The 18,858-nt window shown below is 43.4% G+C and overlaps 1 protein-coding gene across 1 annotated transcript in view; it reads left to right on the top strand.

The window, feature by feature from the left end:
- Window positions 1-17,369, top strand: part of LOC115184021 (pyruvate carboxylase, mitochondrial-like) — a gene marked incomplete at its 3' end in the record, with an annotated part of 126,654 nt that extends 109,285 nt beyond the window's left edge. Inside the window, exons 5-6 of the mRNA XM_029745019.1 lie at window positions 15,955-16,076; window positions 17,270-17,369. Coding sequence (XP_029600879.1) covers window positions 15,955-16,076; window positions 17,270-17,369 — 222 coding nt within the window. The remainder of the gene's footprint in view (window positions 1-15,954; window positions 16,077-17,269) is intronic.
- Window positions 17,370-18,858: the final 1,489 nt, after the last annotated feature.

The raw sequence follows: 18,858 nt of genomic DNA, 5'->3' as shown, positions 1-18,858 counted from the left end.
ACTAGAATACAGTATATACATATGAAGTGGACAGCAGTAGTTATATAGGATGAGCCATGACTAGAATACTGTATATACATATGAAGTGGACAGCAGTAGTTATATAGGATGAGCCATGACTAGAATTCAGTATATAAATTTAAAGTGGGTGAAACAGTATGTAAACGTTATTAAAGTGACCAGTGTTCAATAACTCTATCTACAAAGGGCAGCAGCCTCTTAAGGTTCTGGGCAGGGTACTGGGCGGAGGCCAGCAAGTGAAAGCTATTTAATAGCAGTCTGACGGCCTGGAGATAGAAGCTGTTACTCAGTCTCTCGGTCTCAGCTTCGATGCACCTTTACTGACCTCGCCTTGTTGGATGGTAGTGGAGTGAACAGGCCGTGGCTTGAGTGGCTGAGGTCCCTGATGATCTTCTTGGCCTTCCTGTGACATCGGGGACTGTAGGTTGTCCTGGAGAGCAGGTCGCTTGCCCCCGGTGATGCGTTGGGCTGACCACACCACCCTCTGGAGAGTTCTGCATGTTGCAGACGGTGCAACTGCAGTATAAGGCTGTGATACAGCCCGACAGGATGCTCTCAATGGTGCATCTGTACAAGTTCATGATGGTCTTAGGGGCCAAGCCGAATTTCATTAGCCTCCTGTGGTTGAAGAGGCACTGTTGCACCTTCTTCACCATGCTGTCTGTGTGAAGGGACCATTTCAGGTTTTCAGGGATGTGCACGCCGAGGAACTTGAAGCTTTTTACTCTCTACACTGCGGCTTCGTTGATGTGGATGGGGGGGTGCTCTCTCTGCTGTCTTCTGAAGTCCAAGATCATCTCCTTTATTTTGTTGATGTTGAGGGAGAGGTTATTTTCCTGACACCACTCCGCCAGGGCTTTCACCTCCTCGCTGTTGGCTATATAATCGTTGTTGGTAATCAGGCCTACCACTGTTGTGACGTTAGCAAACTTGATCATTGAGTTGGATTGCACTCATGCAGGGTGTACAGGGTGTACAGGAGGGGGCTGAGCACACACCCCTGTGGGTCCCACATGTTGAGGAACAGCCTGGCGGAGGTCCAGGAACCAGAGGGAACTATGGTGTTGAAGGCTGAGCTGTAGTCGATGAACAGCATTCTTATATAGGTATTTTTCTTGTCCAGGTGGGACAGGGCAGTGGATCTGTTGGGGCGATATGCAAATTGAAGTGGGTCTAGGGTGTCGGGTAAGGTGGAGGTGATATGGTCCTTAACTAGCCCCCTCAAAGCACTTCATGATGACAGAAGTTAGTGCTATGGGGCAATAGTCATTCAGTTCAATTACTTTTCTTGGGTACATGAACAATGGTGGACATCTTTAAGCAACTGGGGACAACAGACACCAGTTGGTCTGCACATGCTCTGAGGATGCGGAATGGGATGCTGTCTGAGCCAGCAGACCTGCGAGGGTTAACATGCTTAAAGGACTTACTCAAGTCGGCTATGAAGAACGAGAGCACAAAGTCCTTGTGAGTGTTGGGGACTTGCGCCGATGGCTCAATCCGCGAATAGGGTGAAGAAGGTGTTTAGCTTTTCTGGGAGCGAGGAGTCTGTGTGCTGGCTTACCCTTTATAATCCATGATTGAGCTGTTGAATTGCAACACTTTGTCCCTGTATTGTTGTTTTGCCTCTTTGATTGTCTTACTAAAGTCACAGCTGGTCTGTTTGTACACGTCCGTGTTCCCAGTCAACTTGTCATGGTTAAATGAGGTGGTCGCGCTTTCAGTTTTGCGTCAATATTGCCTTCTATCCACAGTTTTTTGGTTTGGATAAGTTCTAAACTTCACTGTAGGAACAACATCTTCTATGCACTTTCTGACGAAGCCATTCACGAGTCAGTGTATACTGGGAAATGTTCTGAAGCGACCCAGAACTTTTTCCAGTACGCATGACCAAAACAGTCTTAAAGCATAGATTCCTATTGGTCAGACCAACCTTGAACTGTCCTTACCATGGGAGCTTCCTGTTTAAGTTATTTTCCTATAAGTGGGCAGCAGTAGAATGGAGGAGTGATCTGATTTGCCAAACTGAGGGCAGGGGAGGGCCTTGTAGCCAGAGAGTAGCAGTGATCCAGGGTTCGTGTTGTATGTGTAACACAGGAGATGTGTTTTCCTCAGACTTCCTTTGTTAAAGTCCCCAGCTATAATAACTGCGGCCTCAGGATATGCGGTTTCCAGTTTGCACATAGTCCAGAGTAGTTCCTTGAGAGCAGTCATGGTGTCGGCTTGGGGGCATAATCGCGGGAAGATGTTTTTGAGTAGGGGTCCTGAGTGGAGGGGGTTGAAAATAATCAACTTTCAAATTAAGTTTTTGCAAGCTAACAATACAATCTAATTCCTAATGTGATGAGTAGCCTGAGCATAGGACCAGATTCCTGTAACAGTAGTCACTGCAGACAGCGTGCCAACGGGTTTAGCTGATTACTGAGACGTGGCTCTCCGTGTAAACCTATGCATCTAAAATATATGTGTCAAGATGATGTGTCTCGAGTATAATTTGAAATGTTGAGACAAGAAGAAGGGGAGGGGTGTGGGGCAAAGATATTGGCACATCTCTCTCCAGAATTCGCTCAGCTCGTCAGATTGTCTCCCGCCAATTCTTGTGCATTTATTGTATTATTGTATTATCCTTTTGGTTGTTTATCTTTATGAATTCCAAATTAAAAATGTAACCAGCAGTAAATGTACCGTTAATCCCCATCATTTGGTCACATTCATTTCTGGTAATGCATATATTAATTACATTAATTTACATATACATTTACATATATTAATTACATTAATTTACATATACATTTGCATATATTAATTACATTAATTTACATTCATTCTCATTCTCGTATTTTGTTAGGAGGTGAGAAATGAGCATGTGTCTGGTTACTCTATCATCTTATTCATGTAGAAGTAGGCTAACTGGTCTGCTGCGAGCAAATGTAGGAAAGTGCCCATTTTGGGGATGTCTGATTTCCTTTTGTCTAAGTATGAATGATAATAGTTCCTCACAGTATTTTAAAGCTCTTTCCAACACTCTCCCGCTCGATAATCACCAGGCCTCGGTGTGAAAGAACAAAATGTCATGCTCTGAGGATCCCACATATCAAGTTGAGACTTTATAAAATACCTGAACATATTTCCCTTTGAGAAAAACAGCTGTGTCTGTCCCAAGCTCACTGGAGCGGGAAACTCTGAGGGTTCAGAATAGACTAGCTGATACAATATTGCAAGTTTTCTAGTGACAGCTCGGGGTCAAACCTTCGTATATACAGTCATTGGGCCAGACACTCACCAGCTGGTTGATTTGATAGGCTACAATATTGCACTTCACTAGCCAAGTCAAGACAGATAGAAAGCCATGCAGACAGGCGGGATAGAGAGATGAATCTGATATTTTCAATTTAAGTACAAGTACTTAGTTGACAATTGAAGTTATAGTCCCACTGCTATATTAGTCTAGTTATAGTCCCCCTGCTATATTAGTCTAGTTATAGTCCCCCTGCTATATTAGTCTAGTTATAGTCCCCCTGCTATACTGGCCTAGTTATAGTCCCCCTGCTATATTAGTCTAGTTATAGTCCCCCTGCTATATTAGTCTAGTTATAGTCCCCCTGCTATATTAGTCTAGTTATAGTCCCCCTGCTATATTAGTCTAGTTATAGTCCCCCTGCTATATTAGTCTAGATATAGTCCCCCTGCTATACTGGCCTAGTTATAGTCCCCCTGCTATACTGGCCTAGTTATAGTCCCCCTGCTATATTAGTCTAGTTATAGTCCCCCTGCTATATTAGTCTAGTTATAGTCCCCCTGCTATACTGGCCTAGTTATAGTCCCCCTGCTATATTAGTCTAGTTATAGTCCCCTGCTATATTAGTCTAGTTATAGTCCCCCTGCTATATTAGTCTAGTTATAGTCCCCCTGCTATACTGGCCTAGTTATAGTCCCCCTGCTATATTAGTCTAGTTATAGTCCCCCTGCTATATTAGTCTAGTTATAGTCCCCCTGCTATACTGGCCTAGTTATAGTCCCCCTGCTTATACGTGGCCTAGTATAGTCCCCCTGCTATATTAGGTCTAGTTATAGTCCCCCTGCTATATTAGTCTAGTTATAGTCCCCCTGCTATATTAGTCTAGTTATAGTCCCCCTGCTATACTGGCCTAGTTATAGTCCCCCTGCTATGTTAGTCTAGTTATAGTCCCCCTGCTATATTAGTCTAGTTATAGTCCCCCTGCTATACTGGCCTAGTTATAGTCCCCCTGCTATATTAGTCTAGTTATAGTCTCCCTGCTATATTAGTCTAGTTATAGTCCCCTGCTATATTAGTCTAGTTATAGTCCCCCTGCTATATCAGTCTAGTTATAGTCCCCCTGCTATACTGGCCTAGTTATAGTCCCCCTGCTATATTAGTCTAGTTATAGTCCCCCTGCTATATTAGTCTAGTTATAGTCCCCCTGCTATATTAGTCTAGTTATAGGCCCCCTGCTATATTAGTCGAGGTATAGCCCCCTGCTATATTAGTCTAGTTTTAGTCCCCTGCTATATTAGTCTAGTTATAGTCCCCCTGCTATACTGGCCTAGTTATAGTCCCCCTGCTATATTAGTCTAGTTATAGTCCCCCTGCTATATTAGTCTAGTTATAGTCCCCTGCTATATTAGTCTAGTTATAGTCCCCCTGCTATACTGGCCTAGTTATAGTCCCCCTGCTATATTAGTCTAGTTATAGTCCCCCTGCTATATTAGTCTAGTTATAGTCCCCCTGCAATATTAGTCTAGTTATAGTCCCCCTGCTATATTAGTCTAGATATAGTCCCCCTGCTATACTGGCCTAGTTATAGTCCCCCTGCTATACTGGCCTAGTTATAGTCCCCCTGCTATATTAGTCTAGTTATAGTCCCCCTGCTATATTAGTCTAGTTATAGTCCCCCTGCTATACTGGCCTAGTTATAGTCCCCCTGCTATGTTAGTCTAGTTATAGTCCCCCTGCTATATTAGTCTAGTTATAGTCCCGCTGCTATATTAGTCTAGTTATAGTCCCCCTGCTATACTGGCCTAGTTATAGTCCCCCTGCTATATTAGTCTAGTTATAGTCCCCCTGCTATATTAGTCTAGTTATAGTCCCCCTGCTATACTGGCCTAGTTATAGTCCCCCTGCTATACTGGCCTAGTTATAGTCCCCCTGCTATATTAGTCTAGTTATAGTCCCCCTGCTATATTAGTCTAGTTATAGTCCCCCTGCTATATTAGTCTAGTTGTAGTCCCCCTGATATACTGGCCTAGTTATAGTCCCCCTGCTATGTTAGTCTAGTTATAGTCCCCCTGCTATATTAGTCTAGTTATAGTCCCCCTGCTATATTAGTCTAGTTATAGTCCCCCTGCTATACTGGCCTAGTTATAGTCCCCCTGCTATATTAGTCTAGTTATAGTCCCCCTGCTATATTAGTCTAGTTATAGTCCCACTGCTATACTGGCCTAGTTATAGTCCCCCTGCTATACTGGCCTAGTTATAGTCCCCCTGCTAATTAGTCCTAGTTATAGTCCCCCTGCTATATTAGTCTAGTTATAGTCCCCCTGCTATAGTTGTCTAGTTATAGTCCCCCTGCTATAATTAGTCTAGTTTATATCCCCTGCTATATTAGTCTAGTTATAGTCCCCACCTGCTATATTAGGCTAGTTAGGCCCCCCTGCTTTATTAGGCTAGTTATAGTCTCCCTGCTATATTAGGCTGGTTATAGTCCCCCCTGCTATATTGTCTATTATAGTCCCCCTGCTATATTAGTCTAGTTATAGTCCCCCTGCTCTACTGGCCTAGTTATAGTCCCCCTGCTATATTATCCTAGTTATAGTCCCCTGCTATATTAGTCTAGTTATAGTCCCCTGCTATATTAGTCCTAGTTATAGTCCCCCCTGCTAGACGGGCCTAGTTATAGTCCCCCTGCTATATTAGTCTAGTTATAGTCCCCCTGCTATATTAGTCTAGTTAGAGTCCCCCTGCATATAGTCTAGGTATAGTCCCCCCTGCTATATTAGTCTAGTTATAGTCCCCCTGCTATATTAGTCTAGTTATAGTCCCCCTGCTATATTAGTCTAGTTATAGTCCCCCTGCTATACTGGCCTAGTTATAGTCCCCCTGCTATATTAGTCTAGTTATAGTCCCCCTGCTATATTAGTCTAGTTATAGTCCCCTGCTATATTAGTCTAGTTATAGTCCCCCTGCTATACTGGCCTAGTTATAGTCCCCCTGCTATACTGGCCTAGTTATAGTCCCCCTGCTATATTAGTCTAGTTATAGTCCCCCTGCTATATTAGTCTAGTTATAGTCCCCCTGCTATACTGGCCTAGTTATAGTCCCCCTGCTATATTAGTCTAGTTATAGTCCCCCTGCTATATTAGTCTAGTTATAGTCCCCCTGCTATACTGGCCTAGTTATAGTCCCCCTGCTATATTAGTCTAGTTATAGTCCCCCTGCTATATTAGTCTAGTTATAGTCCCCCTGCTATGCTGGCCTAGTTATAGTCCCCCTGCTATACTGGCCTAGTTATAGTCCCCCTGCTATATTAGTCTAGTTATAGTCCCCCTGCTATATTAGTCTAGTTATAGTCCCCCTGCTATGTTAGTCTAGTTATAGTCCCCCTGCTATATTAGTCTAGTTATAGTCCCCCTGCTATATTAGTCAAGTTATAGTCCCCCTGCTATATTAGTCTAGTTATAGTCCCCCTGCTATATTAGTCTAGTTATAGTCCCCCTGCTATTCTGGCCTAGTTATAGTCCCCCTGCTATACTGGCCTAGTTATAGTCCCCCTGCTATATTAGTCTAGTTATAATCCTCCTGCTATATTAGTCTAGTTATAGTCCCCCTGCTATATTAGTCTAGTTATAGTCCCCCTGCTATATTAGTCTAGTTATAGTCCCCCTGCTATATTAGTGTAGTTATAGTCCCCCTGCTATACTGGCCTAGTTATAGTCCCCCTGCTATATTAGTCTAGTTATAGTCCCCCTGCTATATTAGTCTAGTTATAGTCCCCCTGCTATATTAGTCTATTTATAGTCCCCCCGCTATATTAGTCTAGTTATAGTCCCCCTGCTATACTAGCCTAGTTATAGTCCCCCTGCTATATTAGTCTAGTTATAGTCCCCCTGCTATATTAGTCTAGTTATAGTCCCCCTGCTATATTAGTCTAGTTATAGTCCCCCTGCTATATTAGTCTGGTTATAGTCCCCCTGCTTTATTAGTCTAGTTATAGTCCCCCTGCTATACTGGCATAGTTATAGTCCCCCTGCTATATTAGTCTAGTTATAGTCCCCCTGCTATATTAGTCTAGTTATAGTCCCCCTGCTATATTAGTCTAGTTATAGTCCCCCTGCTATACTGGCCTAGTTATAGTCCCCCTGCTATATTAGTCTAGTTATAGTCCCCCTGCTATATTAGTCTAGTTATAGTCCCCCTGCTATAATAGTCTAGTTATAGTCCCCCTGCTATATTAGTCTAGTTATAGTCCCCCTGCTTTTCTGGCCTAGTTATAGTCCCCCTGCTATACTGGCCTAGTTATAGTCCCCCTGCTATATTAGTCTAGTTATAGTCCCCCTGCTATATTAGTCTAGTTATAGTCCCCCTGCTAAATTAGTCTAGTTATAGTCCCCCTGCTATACTAGCCTAGTTATAGTCCCCCTGCTATATTAGTCTAGTTATAGTCCCCCTGCTATATTAGTCTAGTTATAGTCCCCCTGCTATATTAGTCTAGTTATAGTCCCCCTGCTATATTAGTCTAGTTATAGTCCCCCTGCTATATTAGTCTAGTTATAGTCCCCCTGCTATATTAGTCTGGTTATAGTCCCCCTGCTTTATTAGTCTAGTTATAGTCCCCCTGCTATACTGGCCTAGTTATAGTCCCCCTGCTATATTAGTCTAGTTATAGTCCCCCTGCTATATTAGTCTAGTTATAGTCCCCCTGCTATATTAGTCTAGTTATAGTCCCCCCTGCTATACTGGCCTAGTTATAGTCCCCCTGCTATATTAGTCTAGTTATAGTCCCCCTGCTATATTAGTCTAGTTATAGTCCCCCTGCTATATTAGTCTAGTTTATAGTCCCCCTGCTATATTAGTCTAGTTATAGTCCCCCTGCTATACTGGCCTAGTTATAGTCCCCCTGCTATGTTAGTCTAGTTATAGTCCCCCTGCTATATTAGTCTAGTTATAGTCCCCCTGCTATATTAGTCTAGTTATAGTCCCCCTGCTATACTGGCCTAGTTATAGTCCCCCTGCTATATTAGTCTAGTTATAGTCCCCCTGCTATATTAGTCTAGTTATAGTCCCCTTGCTATATTAGTCTAGTTATAGTCCCCCTGCTATATTAGTCTAGTTATAGTCCCACTGCTATACTGGCCTAGTTATAGTCCCCCTGCTATACTGGCCTAGTTATAGTCCCCCTGCTATATTAGTCTAGTTATAGTCCCCCTGCTATATTAGTCTAGTTATAGTCCCCCTGCTATATTAGTCTAGTTATAGTCCCCCTGCTATACTAGTCTAGTTATAGTCCCCCTGCTATATTAGTCTAGTTATAGTCCCCCTGCTATTCTGGCCTAGTTATAGTCCCCCTGCTATACTGGCCTAGTTATAGTCCCCCTGCTATATTAGTCTAGTTATAGTCCCCCTGCTATATTAGTCTAGTTATAGTCCCCCTGCTATATTAGTCTAGTTATAGTCCCCCTGCTATACTAGCCTAGTTATAGTCCCCCTGCTATATTAGTCTAGTTATAGTCCCCCTGCTATATTAGTCTAGTTATAGTCCCCCTGCTATATTAGTCTAGTTATAGTCCCCCTGCTATATTAGTCTAGTTATTGTCCCCCTGCTATATTAGTCTGGTTATAGTCCCCCTGCTTTATTAGTCTAGTTATAGTCCCCCTGCTATATTAGTCTAGTTATAGTCCCCCTGCTATATTAGTCTAGTTATAGTCCCCCTGCTATATTAGTCTAGTTATAGTCCCCCTGATATACTGGCCTAGTTATAGTCCCCCTGCTATATTAGTCTAGTTATAGTCCCACTGCTATACTGGCCTAGTTATAGTCCCCCTGCTATACTGGCCTAGTTATAGTCCCCCTGCTATACTGGCCTAGTTATAGTCCCCCTGCTATATTAGTCTAGTTATAGTCCCCCTGCTATATTAGTCTAGTTATAGTCCCCCTGCTATATTAGTCTAGTTATAGTCCCCCTGCTATATTAGTCTAGTTATAGTCCCCCTGCTATACTGGCCTAGTTATAGTCCCCCTGCTATATTAGTCTAGTTATAGTCCCCCTGCTATATTAGTCTAGTTATAGTCCCCCTGCTATATTAGTCTAGTTATAGTCCCCCTGCTATATTAGTCTAGTTATAGTCCCCCTGCTATATTAGTCTAGTTATAGTCCCCCTGCTATACTGGCCTAGTTATAGTCCCCCTGCTATGTTAGTCTAGTTATAGTCCCCCTGCTATATTAGTCTAGTTATAGTCCCCCTGCTATATTAGTCTAGTTATAGTCCCCCTGCTATACTGGCCTAGTTATAGTCCCCCTGCTATATTAGTCTAGTTATAGTCCCCCTGCTATATTAGTCTAGTTATAGTCCCCTTGCTATATTAGTCTAGTTATAGTCCCCCTGCTATATTAGTCTAGTTATAGTCCCACTGCTATACTGGCCTAGTTATAGTCCCCCTGCTATACTGGCCTAGTTATAGTCCCCCTGCTATATTAGTCTAGCTATAGTCCCCCTGCTATATTAGTCTAGTTATAGTCCCCCTGCTATATTAGTCTAGTTATAGTCCCCCTGCTATACTAGTCTAGTTATAGTCCCCCTGCTATATTAGTCTAGTTATAGTCCCCCTGCTATTCTGGCCTAGTTATAGTCCCCCTGCTATACTGGCCTAGTTATAGTCCCCCTGCTATATTAGTCTAGTTATAGTCCCCCTGCTATATTAGTCTAGTTACAGTCCCCCTGCTATATTAGTCTAGTTATAGTCCCCCTGCTATACTAGCCTAGTTATAGTCCCCCTGCTATATTAGTCTAGTTATAGTCCCCCTGCTATATTAGTCTAGTTATAGTCCCCCTGCTATATTAGTCTAGTTATAGTCCCCCTGCTATATTAGTCTAGTTATTGTCCCCCTGCTATATTAGTCTGGTTATAGTCCCCTGCTTTATTAGTCTAGTTATAGTCCCCTGCTATATTAGTCTAGTTATAGTCCCCCTGCTATATTAGTCTAGTTATAGTCCCCCTGCTATATTAGTCTAGTTATAGTCCCCCTGATATACTGGCCTAGTTATAGTCCCCCTGCTATATTAGTCTAGTTATAGTCCCACTGCTATACTGGCCTAGTTATAGTCCCCCTGCTATACTGGCCTAGTTATAGTCCCCCTGCTATACTGGCCTAGTTATAGTCCCCCTGCTATATTAGTCTAGTTATAGTCCCCCTGCTATATTAGTCTAGTTATAGTCCCCCTGCTATATTAGTCTAGTTATAGTCCCCCTGCTATATTAGTCTAGTTATAGTCCCCCTGCTATACTGGCCTAGTTATAGTCCCCCTGCTATATTAGTCTAGTTATAGTCCCCCTGCTATATTAGTCTAGTTATAGTCCCCCTGCTATATTAGTCTAGTTATAGTCCCCCTGCTATATTAGTCTAGTTATAGTCCCCCTGCTATATTAGTCTAGTTATAGTCCCCCTGCTATACTGGCCTAGTTATAGTCCCCCTGCTATATTAGTCTAGTTATAGTCCCCCTGCTATATTAGTCTAGTTATAGTCCCCCTGCTATACTGGCCTAGTTATAGGTCCCCCTGCTATATTAGTCTAGTTATAGTCCCCCTGCTATATTAGTCTAGTTATAGTCCCCCTGCTTTATTAGTCTAGTTATAGTCCCCCTGCTATATTAGTCTAGTTATAGTCCCCCTGCTTTATTAGTCTAGTTATAGTCTCCCTGCTATATTAGTCTAGTTATAGTCCCCCTGCTATATTAGTCTATGCTATCTCTTAGTTCTTTAGCTGCCCTCACAGTGAATCATCTCTCAGATGCTGTTACTCCTGCATTAGTAACATTTTAACTTTGAGATTTGTATAATTTCAATTCAGATTTGTTTTATCAACCACGTGACAATGACTTTGACGAAACAAAACTTTATTATTGAAATGAAACTGTTAAATGAAAATCATAACTGGCACGCAGATCGGTAGAAATGGTGCCAAACGTGGAAACTCACGCCTCCTAGGAATAGAACGTTGTGAACAGAGCATTTCTTTATACTGCATAATTACAATGTGTGTGAGAGAGAGAGAGAGAGAGAGAGAGAGAGAGAGAGAGACAGAGAGAGACACAGAGAGAGAGACAGCAAGGGACAGAGAGAGAGAGACACAGAGAGAGAGAGAGAGAGAGAGAGAGACAGAGAGAGACAGAGAGAGACAGAGAGAGACTGAGAGAGACACAGAGAGAGACACAGAGAGAGACACAGAGAGAGACACAGAGAGAGACACACAGAGAGAGACACACAGAGAGAGACACACAGAGAGAGACACACACACAGAGAGAGAGAGAGAGAGAGAGAGAGAGAGAGAGAGAGAGAGAGAGAGAGAGAGAGAGAGAGAGAGAGAGAGAGAGAGAGCCAGCGAGGGACAGAGAGAGAGAGAGACAGCGAGGGACAGAGAGAGAGAGAGAGAGAGCCAGCGAGGGACAGAGAGAGAGAGCCAGCGAGGGACAGAGAGAGAGAGACAGCAAGGGACAGAGAGAGAGAGAGATAAGGAGAGCGACTTAACTCAAACTAAACTATCTATCTTACATCAGAGTGTCTGACTGCAAACCTCCACAACTGAATAGATAAGAGCATATTATGAGCGCACCGCTTACAGAACAGAGTTTTCCATGCTGAATGGGGCCCATATATAAATATCCAATGTTTTTTTCTCTCCCGCCAATCCCATGATAATTTATACAAAAAATTGAACAGAATTTGTAATCATTTATTAATGCAACAACACAAATGATTTCAGTTTTACCATCTCACCACCAGTCCGCACTTCCCACGGCTATGCTTGGGGGGGGAAATATACACGGTAGTGACGATGACAGAAGAAAATTCTCTCATGAGGTAATCCAGATCGGGAGAGCAAAAGGACTTGTACGTTACCACGCTATGACATCACATCACACTGTGAGTTGTTAATTATGAAACAAACCCCTCCTCCTCTCTTTTCCCCAGAGAGTTATTTTTTTACTGTCTGCGTGATGGACGAGAACCCTGCAGGTTGAATGGATGGAGACAGTATATCCGGAGTGAGCAATTCCTTAAAACAATCCCTGATGCCTCTCGTAAAAGGAGATCCTCGCCCTGAGCTTGTTTACTTTATTGTCCAGGGACTGAACTTATAATATACTCAGAAGGGGTGGATGGTATGCACGCCTCCTGAGTCTGACTAGGACCCCACTCCTTCTACCTCCTCTCCAGCATCTGCATTTTGATGCCGCCCCCAGGATGAATAAAGCAAAATCCCACTGCTATACTGGTATATATACAGGAAGTTCAAACAAAGGATCCGGTCAGGAAGGTTGCTCGACTACCAATTTAATTTTCAAAATGTATTACCGGCCATAGCTAATAATCCAAGAACATTTCTGAGCAAAATAATGTAAGAAATAACAAACAAACTATCCATTTTTTTTTTTTTTACGTTTTCTAGGAGCTAGTGTTAGTTTCTAAATAAACAGAGTAAAAAACTCTCGGACGATCAGTAAAGTTTATTCACCCATTGGGTCATACAGCTGCATAAGACAAAGACCTGGTTCCACCAGTGGTAGCATATACACACCCCAATCTGGGTGACGTCCTCTTTCTCTCTAAACATTACATCTTTATTGCTAGGCAGGAAATTAAGTGATGCGTGCAATAAACTGTTCCTTCTCCCTTAATGTGACCTGACCTGACCTAACGTCAACACCCCCCACCCATTCCTCACAAAAACCACATCTCTCCATCACTACCTGCCAAAATGTCCTTCACTCAGTACATTCCAAGCTTATTTACCTCTACCATGTATATTCCTCCAACCCATTACCTCCTGGTGTAGAAACCAGACTACGGCATTCAATATTTCCATAGGATACCTGATAATTAGCAATATTATTAGTCAGAATTCATCACTAGAAATCAAGTAACTGTGTCTGTTCGGAGCCATCTTGTTGAATCACGATTCCCTTTTAGCCCACCTGGCTGGGTCGAATTCTTAGTTCACGGAAACAAATGTCAAATGCAAGCTTGCAGTTTCCGGTGCGGAAACCACCTACTGTGTGATGTGTGTGCCTTGTAATGAGTTTGCAAGTGTGTCTATGTGCATTTTAATCATGTCTTTGAGAGGACATTTTAATCATGTCTTTGAGAGGACATTTTAATCATGTCTTTGAGAGGACATTTTAATCATGTCTTTGAGAGGACATTTTAATCATGTCTTTGAGAGGACATTTTAATCATGTCTTTGAGAGGACATTTTAATCATGTCTTTGAGAGGACATTTTAATCATATCTTTGAGAGGACATTTTAATCATGTCTTTGAGAGGACATTTTAATCATGTCTTTGAGAGGACATTTTAATCATGTCTTTGAGAGGACATTTTAATCATGTCTTTGAGAGGACATTTTAAACATGTCTTTGAGAGGACATTTTAATCATGTCTTTGAGAGGACATTTTAAACATGTCTTTGAGAGGACATTTTAAACATGTCTTTGAGAGGACATTTTAATCATGTCTTTGAGAGGACATTTTAATCATGTCTTTGAGAGGACATTTTAATCATGTCTTTGAGAGGACATTTTAAACATGTCTTTGAGAGGACATTTTAATCATGTCTTTGAGAGGACATTTTAAACATGTCTTTGAGAGGACATTTTAATCATGTCTTTGAGAGGACATTTTAAACATGTCTTTGAGAAGACATTTTAAACATGTCTTTGAGAGGACATTTTAATCATGTCTTTGAGAGGATATTGTAATCATGTCTTTGAGAGGACATTTTAATCATGTCTTTGAGAGGACATTTTAAACATGTCTTTGAGAGGACATTTTAATCATGTCTTTGAGAGGACATTTTAAACATGTCTTTGAGAGGACATTTTAATCATGTCTTTGAGAGGACATTTTAATCATGTCTTTGAGAGGACATTTTAAACATGTAATGCTTCACTGTAGAGATGGTGCCAGGTTTCCTCCAGACCTGACTTTTGGCATTCAGGCCAAAGAGTTCAATCTTTGGTTTCATCAGACCAGAGAATCTTGTTTCTAAAGGCCAAACTCCAAGCGGGCTGTCATGTGCCTTTTACTGAGGAGTGGCTTCCGTCTGGCCACTCTACCATAAAGGCCTGATTGGTGGAGTGCTGCAGAGATGGTTGTCCTTCTGGAAGGTTCTCTCATCTCCACAGAGGAACTCTGGAGCTCGATCAGAGTGACCATCGGGTTCTTGGTCACCTCCCTGACCAAGGCCCTTCTCCCCCGATTACTCAGTTTGGCCGAGCAACCAGCTCTAGGAAGAGTCTTGGTGGTTCCAAACTTCTTCCATTTAAGAATGATGGAGGCCACTGTGTTCTTGGGGACATTTTTTGGTACCCTTCCCCAGATCTGTGCCTCGACACTATCTTGTCTCGGAGCTCTACGGACAATTCCTTCTAGCTCATGGCTTGGTTTTTGCTCTGACATGCACTGTCAATGGTGGGACGTTATATAGACAGGTGTTTGCCTTTCCAAATCATGTCCAATCAATTGAATTTACCACAGGTGGAGTCTAATCAAGTTGTAAAAACATCTTAAGGATGGTCAATGGATACAGGATGCACCTGAGCTCAATTTTGAGTCTCATATGAAAGGGTCTGAATTATGTAAATAAATATATATATATATACATTTGCTAAAATAATCTAAAAACCTGTTTTCAATTTGTGATATTGGATTTTCGATTGATTTTTATTATTTATTTATTTTTATTGGTATTGTGCGTAGATTGATGAGGATATTTTTTAATTATTAAAGCAATTTTTGAATAAGGCTGTAACGTAACAAAATGTGGAAAAAGGGAAGGGGTCTGAATACTTTACGAATGTATAATCCACACAATAATTCACATTTCCTGTTGCTGTAGGATTATTTTCCTGCTGTTGCAAACTGGCTCGAATTAATATCCTACACCTGTATCGCCATCCTCCTCTATCTCTGACACACACACACACACACACACACACACCTAGCTAGCTAAAGCTTAGGTAATGAGATTTGTATTGTGCTCAGATCATTTCTTTAATTCAGAGGGATGTGAGAAGAGAGGGATTAGATAGGTTTATTACCCTGGGTGGAGGGAGGGAGAAAGAGAGAGAGAGAGAGACACAGAGACACAGAGAGAGAGAGAGAGAGAGAGAGAGAGAGAGAGAGAGAGAGAGAGAGAGAGAGAGAGAGAGAGAGAGAGAGAGAGAGAGAGAGAGAGAGAGAGAGAAAGGAATAACTCATTCTGTTTCTAAGTCGCGTATGTGTGTAGAAGGGCGCTTAGGCAAAGAGACGAGCACATGCACGTCCCAAAGAGATCAACTACTAGAGATGTGACCCACTTACACACACACACACCCGCACATGTGCACGTGCACGCACACACACACACGCACACACGCACACATGCACACACATACACACAGGCATTCTGTGATTGTTTATTCAGTTTTGTATTTGCTGTCTCCTCCTCTCCTCTTCTCTCCTCTTCTCTCCTTCACCCCTCCTCTCTGTCTCTCCCTTTCTTCTTACCATTTTGTAACCTATCCCTACAAGGTGACTCTCCTGTGGGTTTCTGTGATTGATTGATTGATACATTGCTTGATTAATTAATTGATTGATTGATTGAAACCTACATGTATTGAAACTACCCCTCCATCCCACTCCTCCCCCCTCCTCAAGGTGAGCCACCATTAGGGCTCCGTGATGTCCTGCTCCGTGAGGGTCCAGAGGGCTTCGCCAAGGCTGTGAGAGCCCACCCTGGTCTACTGCTCATGGACACCACCTTCAGGGACGCCCACCAGGTAGGTAACATAGAGGTTAAAGGTTAGAGGTTAGAGCCCACCAGGTAGGTAACATAGAGGTTAAAGTTTAGAGGTTAGAGGTTAGAGGTTAGAGCCCACCAGGTAGGTAACATAGAGGTTAGAGGTTAGAGGTTAGAGCCCACCCTGGTCTACTGCTCATGGACACCACCTTCAGGGACTCCCACCAGGTAGGTAACATAGAGGTTAAAGGTTAGAGGTTAGAGGTGAGAGCCCACCGGGTAGGTAACATAGAGGTTAGAGGTTAGAGCCCACCAGGTAGGTAACATAGAGGTTAAAGGTTAGAGATTAGAGGTTAGAGCCCACCAGGTAGGTAAGATAGAGATAGAGGTTAGAGGTTAGAGCCCACCAGGTAGGTAACATAGAGGTTAAAGATTAGAGGTTAGAGGTTAGAGCCCACCAGGTAGGTAACATAGAGGTTAAAGGTTAGAGGTCAGAGCCCACCAGGTAGGTAACATAGAGGTTAAAGGTTAGAGGTTAGAGGTTAGAGGTGAGAGCCCACCAGGTAGGTAACATAGAAGTTAAAGGTTAGAGGTTAGAGGTGAGAGCCCACCAGGTAGGTAACATAGAGGTTAGAGGTTAGAGGTGAGAGCCCACCAGGTAGGTAACATAGAGGTTAGAGGTTAGAGGTGAGAGCCCACCAGGTAGGTAACATAGAGGTTAGAGGTTAGAGGTGAGAGCCCACCAGGTAGGTAACATAGAGGTTAGAGGTTAGAGGTTAGAGGTGGGAGCCCACCAGGTAGGTAACATAGAGGTTAGAGGTTAGAGGTGAGAGCCCACCAGGTAGGTAACATAGAGGTTAGAGGTTAGAGGTTAGAGGTGAGAGCCCACCAGGTAGGTAACATAGAGGTTAAAGGTTAGAGGTTAGAGGTGAGAGCCCACCAGGTAGGTAACATAGAGGTTAGAGGTTAGATGTGAGAGCCCACCAGGTAGATAACACTGTAGAACCAAGATTGGGCCCAGTCCCATAGGAACATACGCACACAGACATCGGTGGAAGGTGTCAGGGCTGCACCGTGGATCCAAGCTGGTAGTTGGATTGTAGGTAGCCTAGAAGGTTAGCGCAGTGGGCCAGCAACCGGAGGGTTGTCGGTTCAAATCCCAACATTTCGTACAGAGTGAGATGAAAGGCACTTAACCTCTTCAACTATAATCTTCTTGTTCCTGGTCAACAGTCCCTCCTGGCCACCAGGGTGAGAACTCACGACCTGAAGAAGATAGCACCTTACGTATCACACAGCTTCAACAACCTGTTCAGCCTGGAGAACTGGGGAGGTGAGACTGTCTATCTGTGTTTTACTGTCTCTGTCTTCCTGTCTCTCTCTCTGTCTGTCTACCTGTTCTCTCTGTCTCTCTCTCTGTCTACCTGTTCTCTCTGTCTCTCTCGCTGTCTACCTGTTCTCTCTGTCTCTCTCTGTGTCTACCTGTTCTCTCTGTCTCTCTCTCTGTCTACCTGTTCTCTCTGTCTCTCTCTCTGTCTACCTGTTCTCTCTGTCTGTCTGTCTACCTGTTCTCTCTGTCTCTCTCTCTGTCTACCTGTTCTCTCTCTCTGTCTACCTGTTCTTTCTCTCTGTCTCTCTCTCTCTCTCTGTCTCTCTCTCTGTCTGTCAACCTGTTCTAAAACACTTGTGATGTATTTTCATTCAGTCTGTCTGTCTCATTCTCTCTCTCTCTCTCTCTCTCTCTCTCTCTGTCTCCGACTCTCTGTCTCTCTGTCTCTCTCTCTGTCTCTGTCTCTGTCTCTGTCTCTGTCCCTGTCCCTGTCTCTCTCTCTGTCTCTCTCTCTGTCTCTCTCTCTGTCTCTCTCTTTCTGTCTCTCTCTCTGTCTCTCTCTCTCTGTCTCTCTCTCTGTCTCTCTCTGTCTCTCTCTCTCTCTCTCTGTCTCTCTCTCTCTCTCTCTCTTTCTGTCTCTCTCTCTCTGTCTCTCTCTCTGTCTCTCTCTCTCTCTCTCTCTTTCTGTCTCTCTCTCTCTGTCTCTCTCTCTGTCTCTCTCTCTGTCTCTCTCTTTCTGTCTCTCTCTCTGTCTCTCTCTCTCTGTCTCTCTCTCTCTCTCTGCCTCTCTGTCTCTCTCTCTCTCTCTCTGTCTCTATCCCTGTCCCTGTTCCTGTCTCTCTCTCTCTCTCTCTCTCTCTCTGTCTCTATCCCTGTCCCTGTTCCTGTCTCTCTCTCTCTCTCTCTGCATGCTGGGAGTGTTTGTTGTATGCTGGGAATTGTATGAGCGAGTGTGAGTGTTGTGTAGAGTTAGATATTATGTGTTTTCTCTCTTGTTTCCTTCTCTTGGTGGTATCCTTTTTGTCTATGCATGATTAAGGTTATCATTATTTTTATTTATTTGTTGTGGTGGAATTAAGTATATTGTTTTTCGTGTTGAAATGACCCTGGTTTTGGCGGGGATGGCGACCCACATGGGGAAGCCGTCCCTGTCTCTTCGACACGGCTTGAGGTGTGTTACTGAAGCCACTGTCACCGTGGAGGAGTATCTGGTCGCCGTGGGCGTCACGACTTCCGCCGAAGTCGGCTCCTCTCCTTGTTCGGGCTGCGTTCGGCTCCTCTCCTTGTTCGGGCGGCGTTCGGCGGGCGACGTCACCGGTCTTCTAGCCATCGCCGCTCCACTTTTCATTGTTCCATTTGTTTTGTCTTGTTTCCCCGCACACCTGGTTTACATTCCCTAATCACGCTACATATATATTCCCTCTGCCCCCCCCCCCAGGTCTTTGTGTGGAATTGTTTTGTTACGTGTTTTGTGTGACGCGCCAGGCTGGTT

Source organism: Salmo trutta, unplaced genomic scaffold (assembly GCF_901001165.1).
Source record: "Salmo trutta unplaced genomic scaffold, fSalTru1.1, whole genome shotgun sequence".
NCBI classification, from domain to species: Eukaryota; Metazoa; Chordata; class Actinopteri; order Salmoniformes; family Salmonidae; genus Salmo; species Salmo trutta.
Note: the sequence above shows the minus strand (reverse complement) of the source record. Positions and strands in the feature narration are given on the sequence as shown.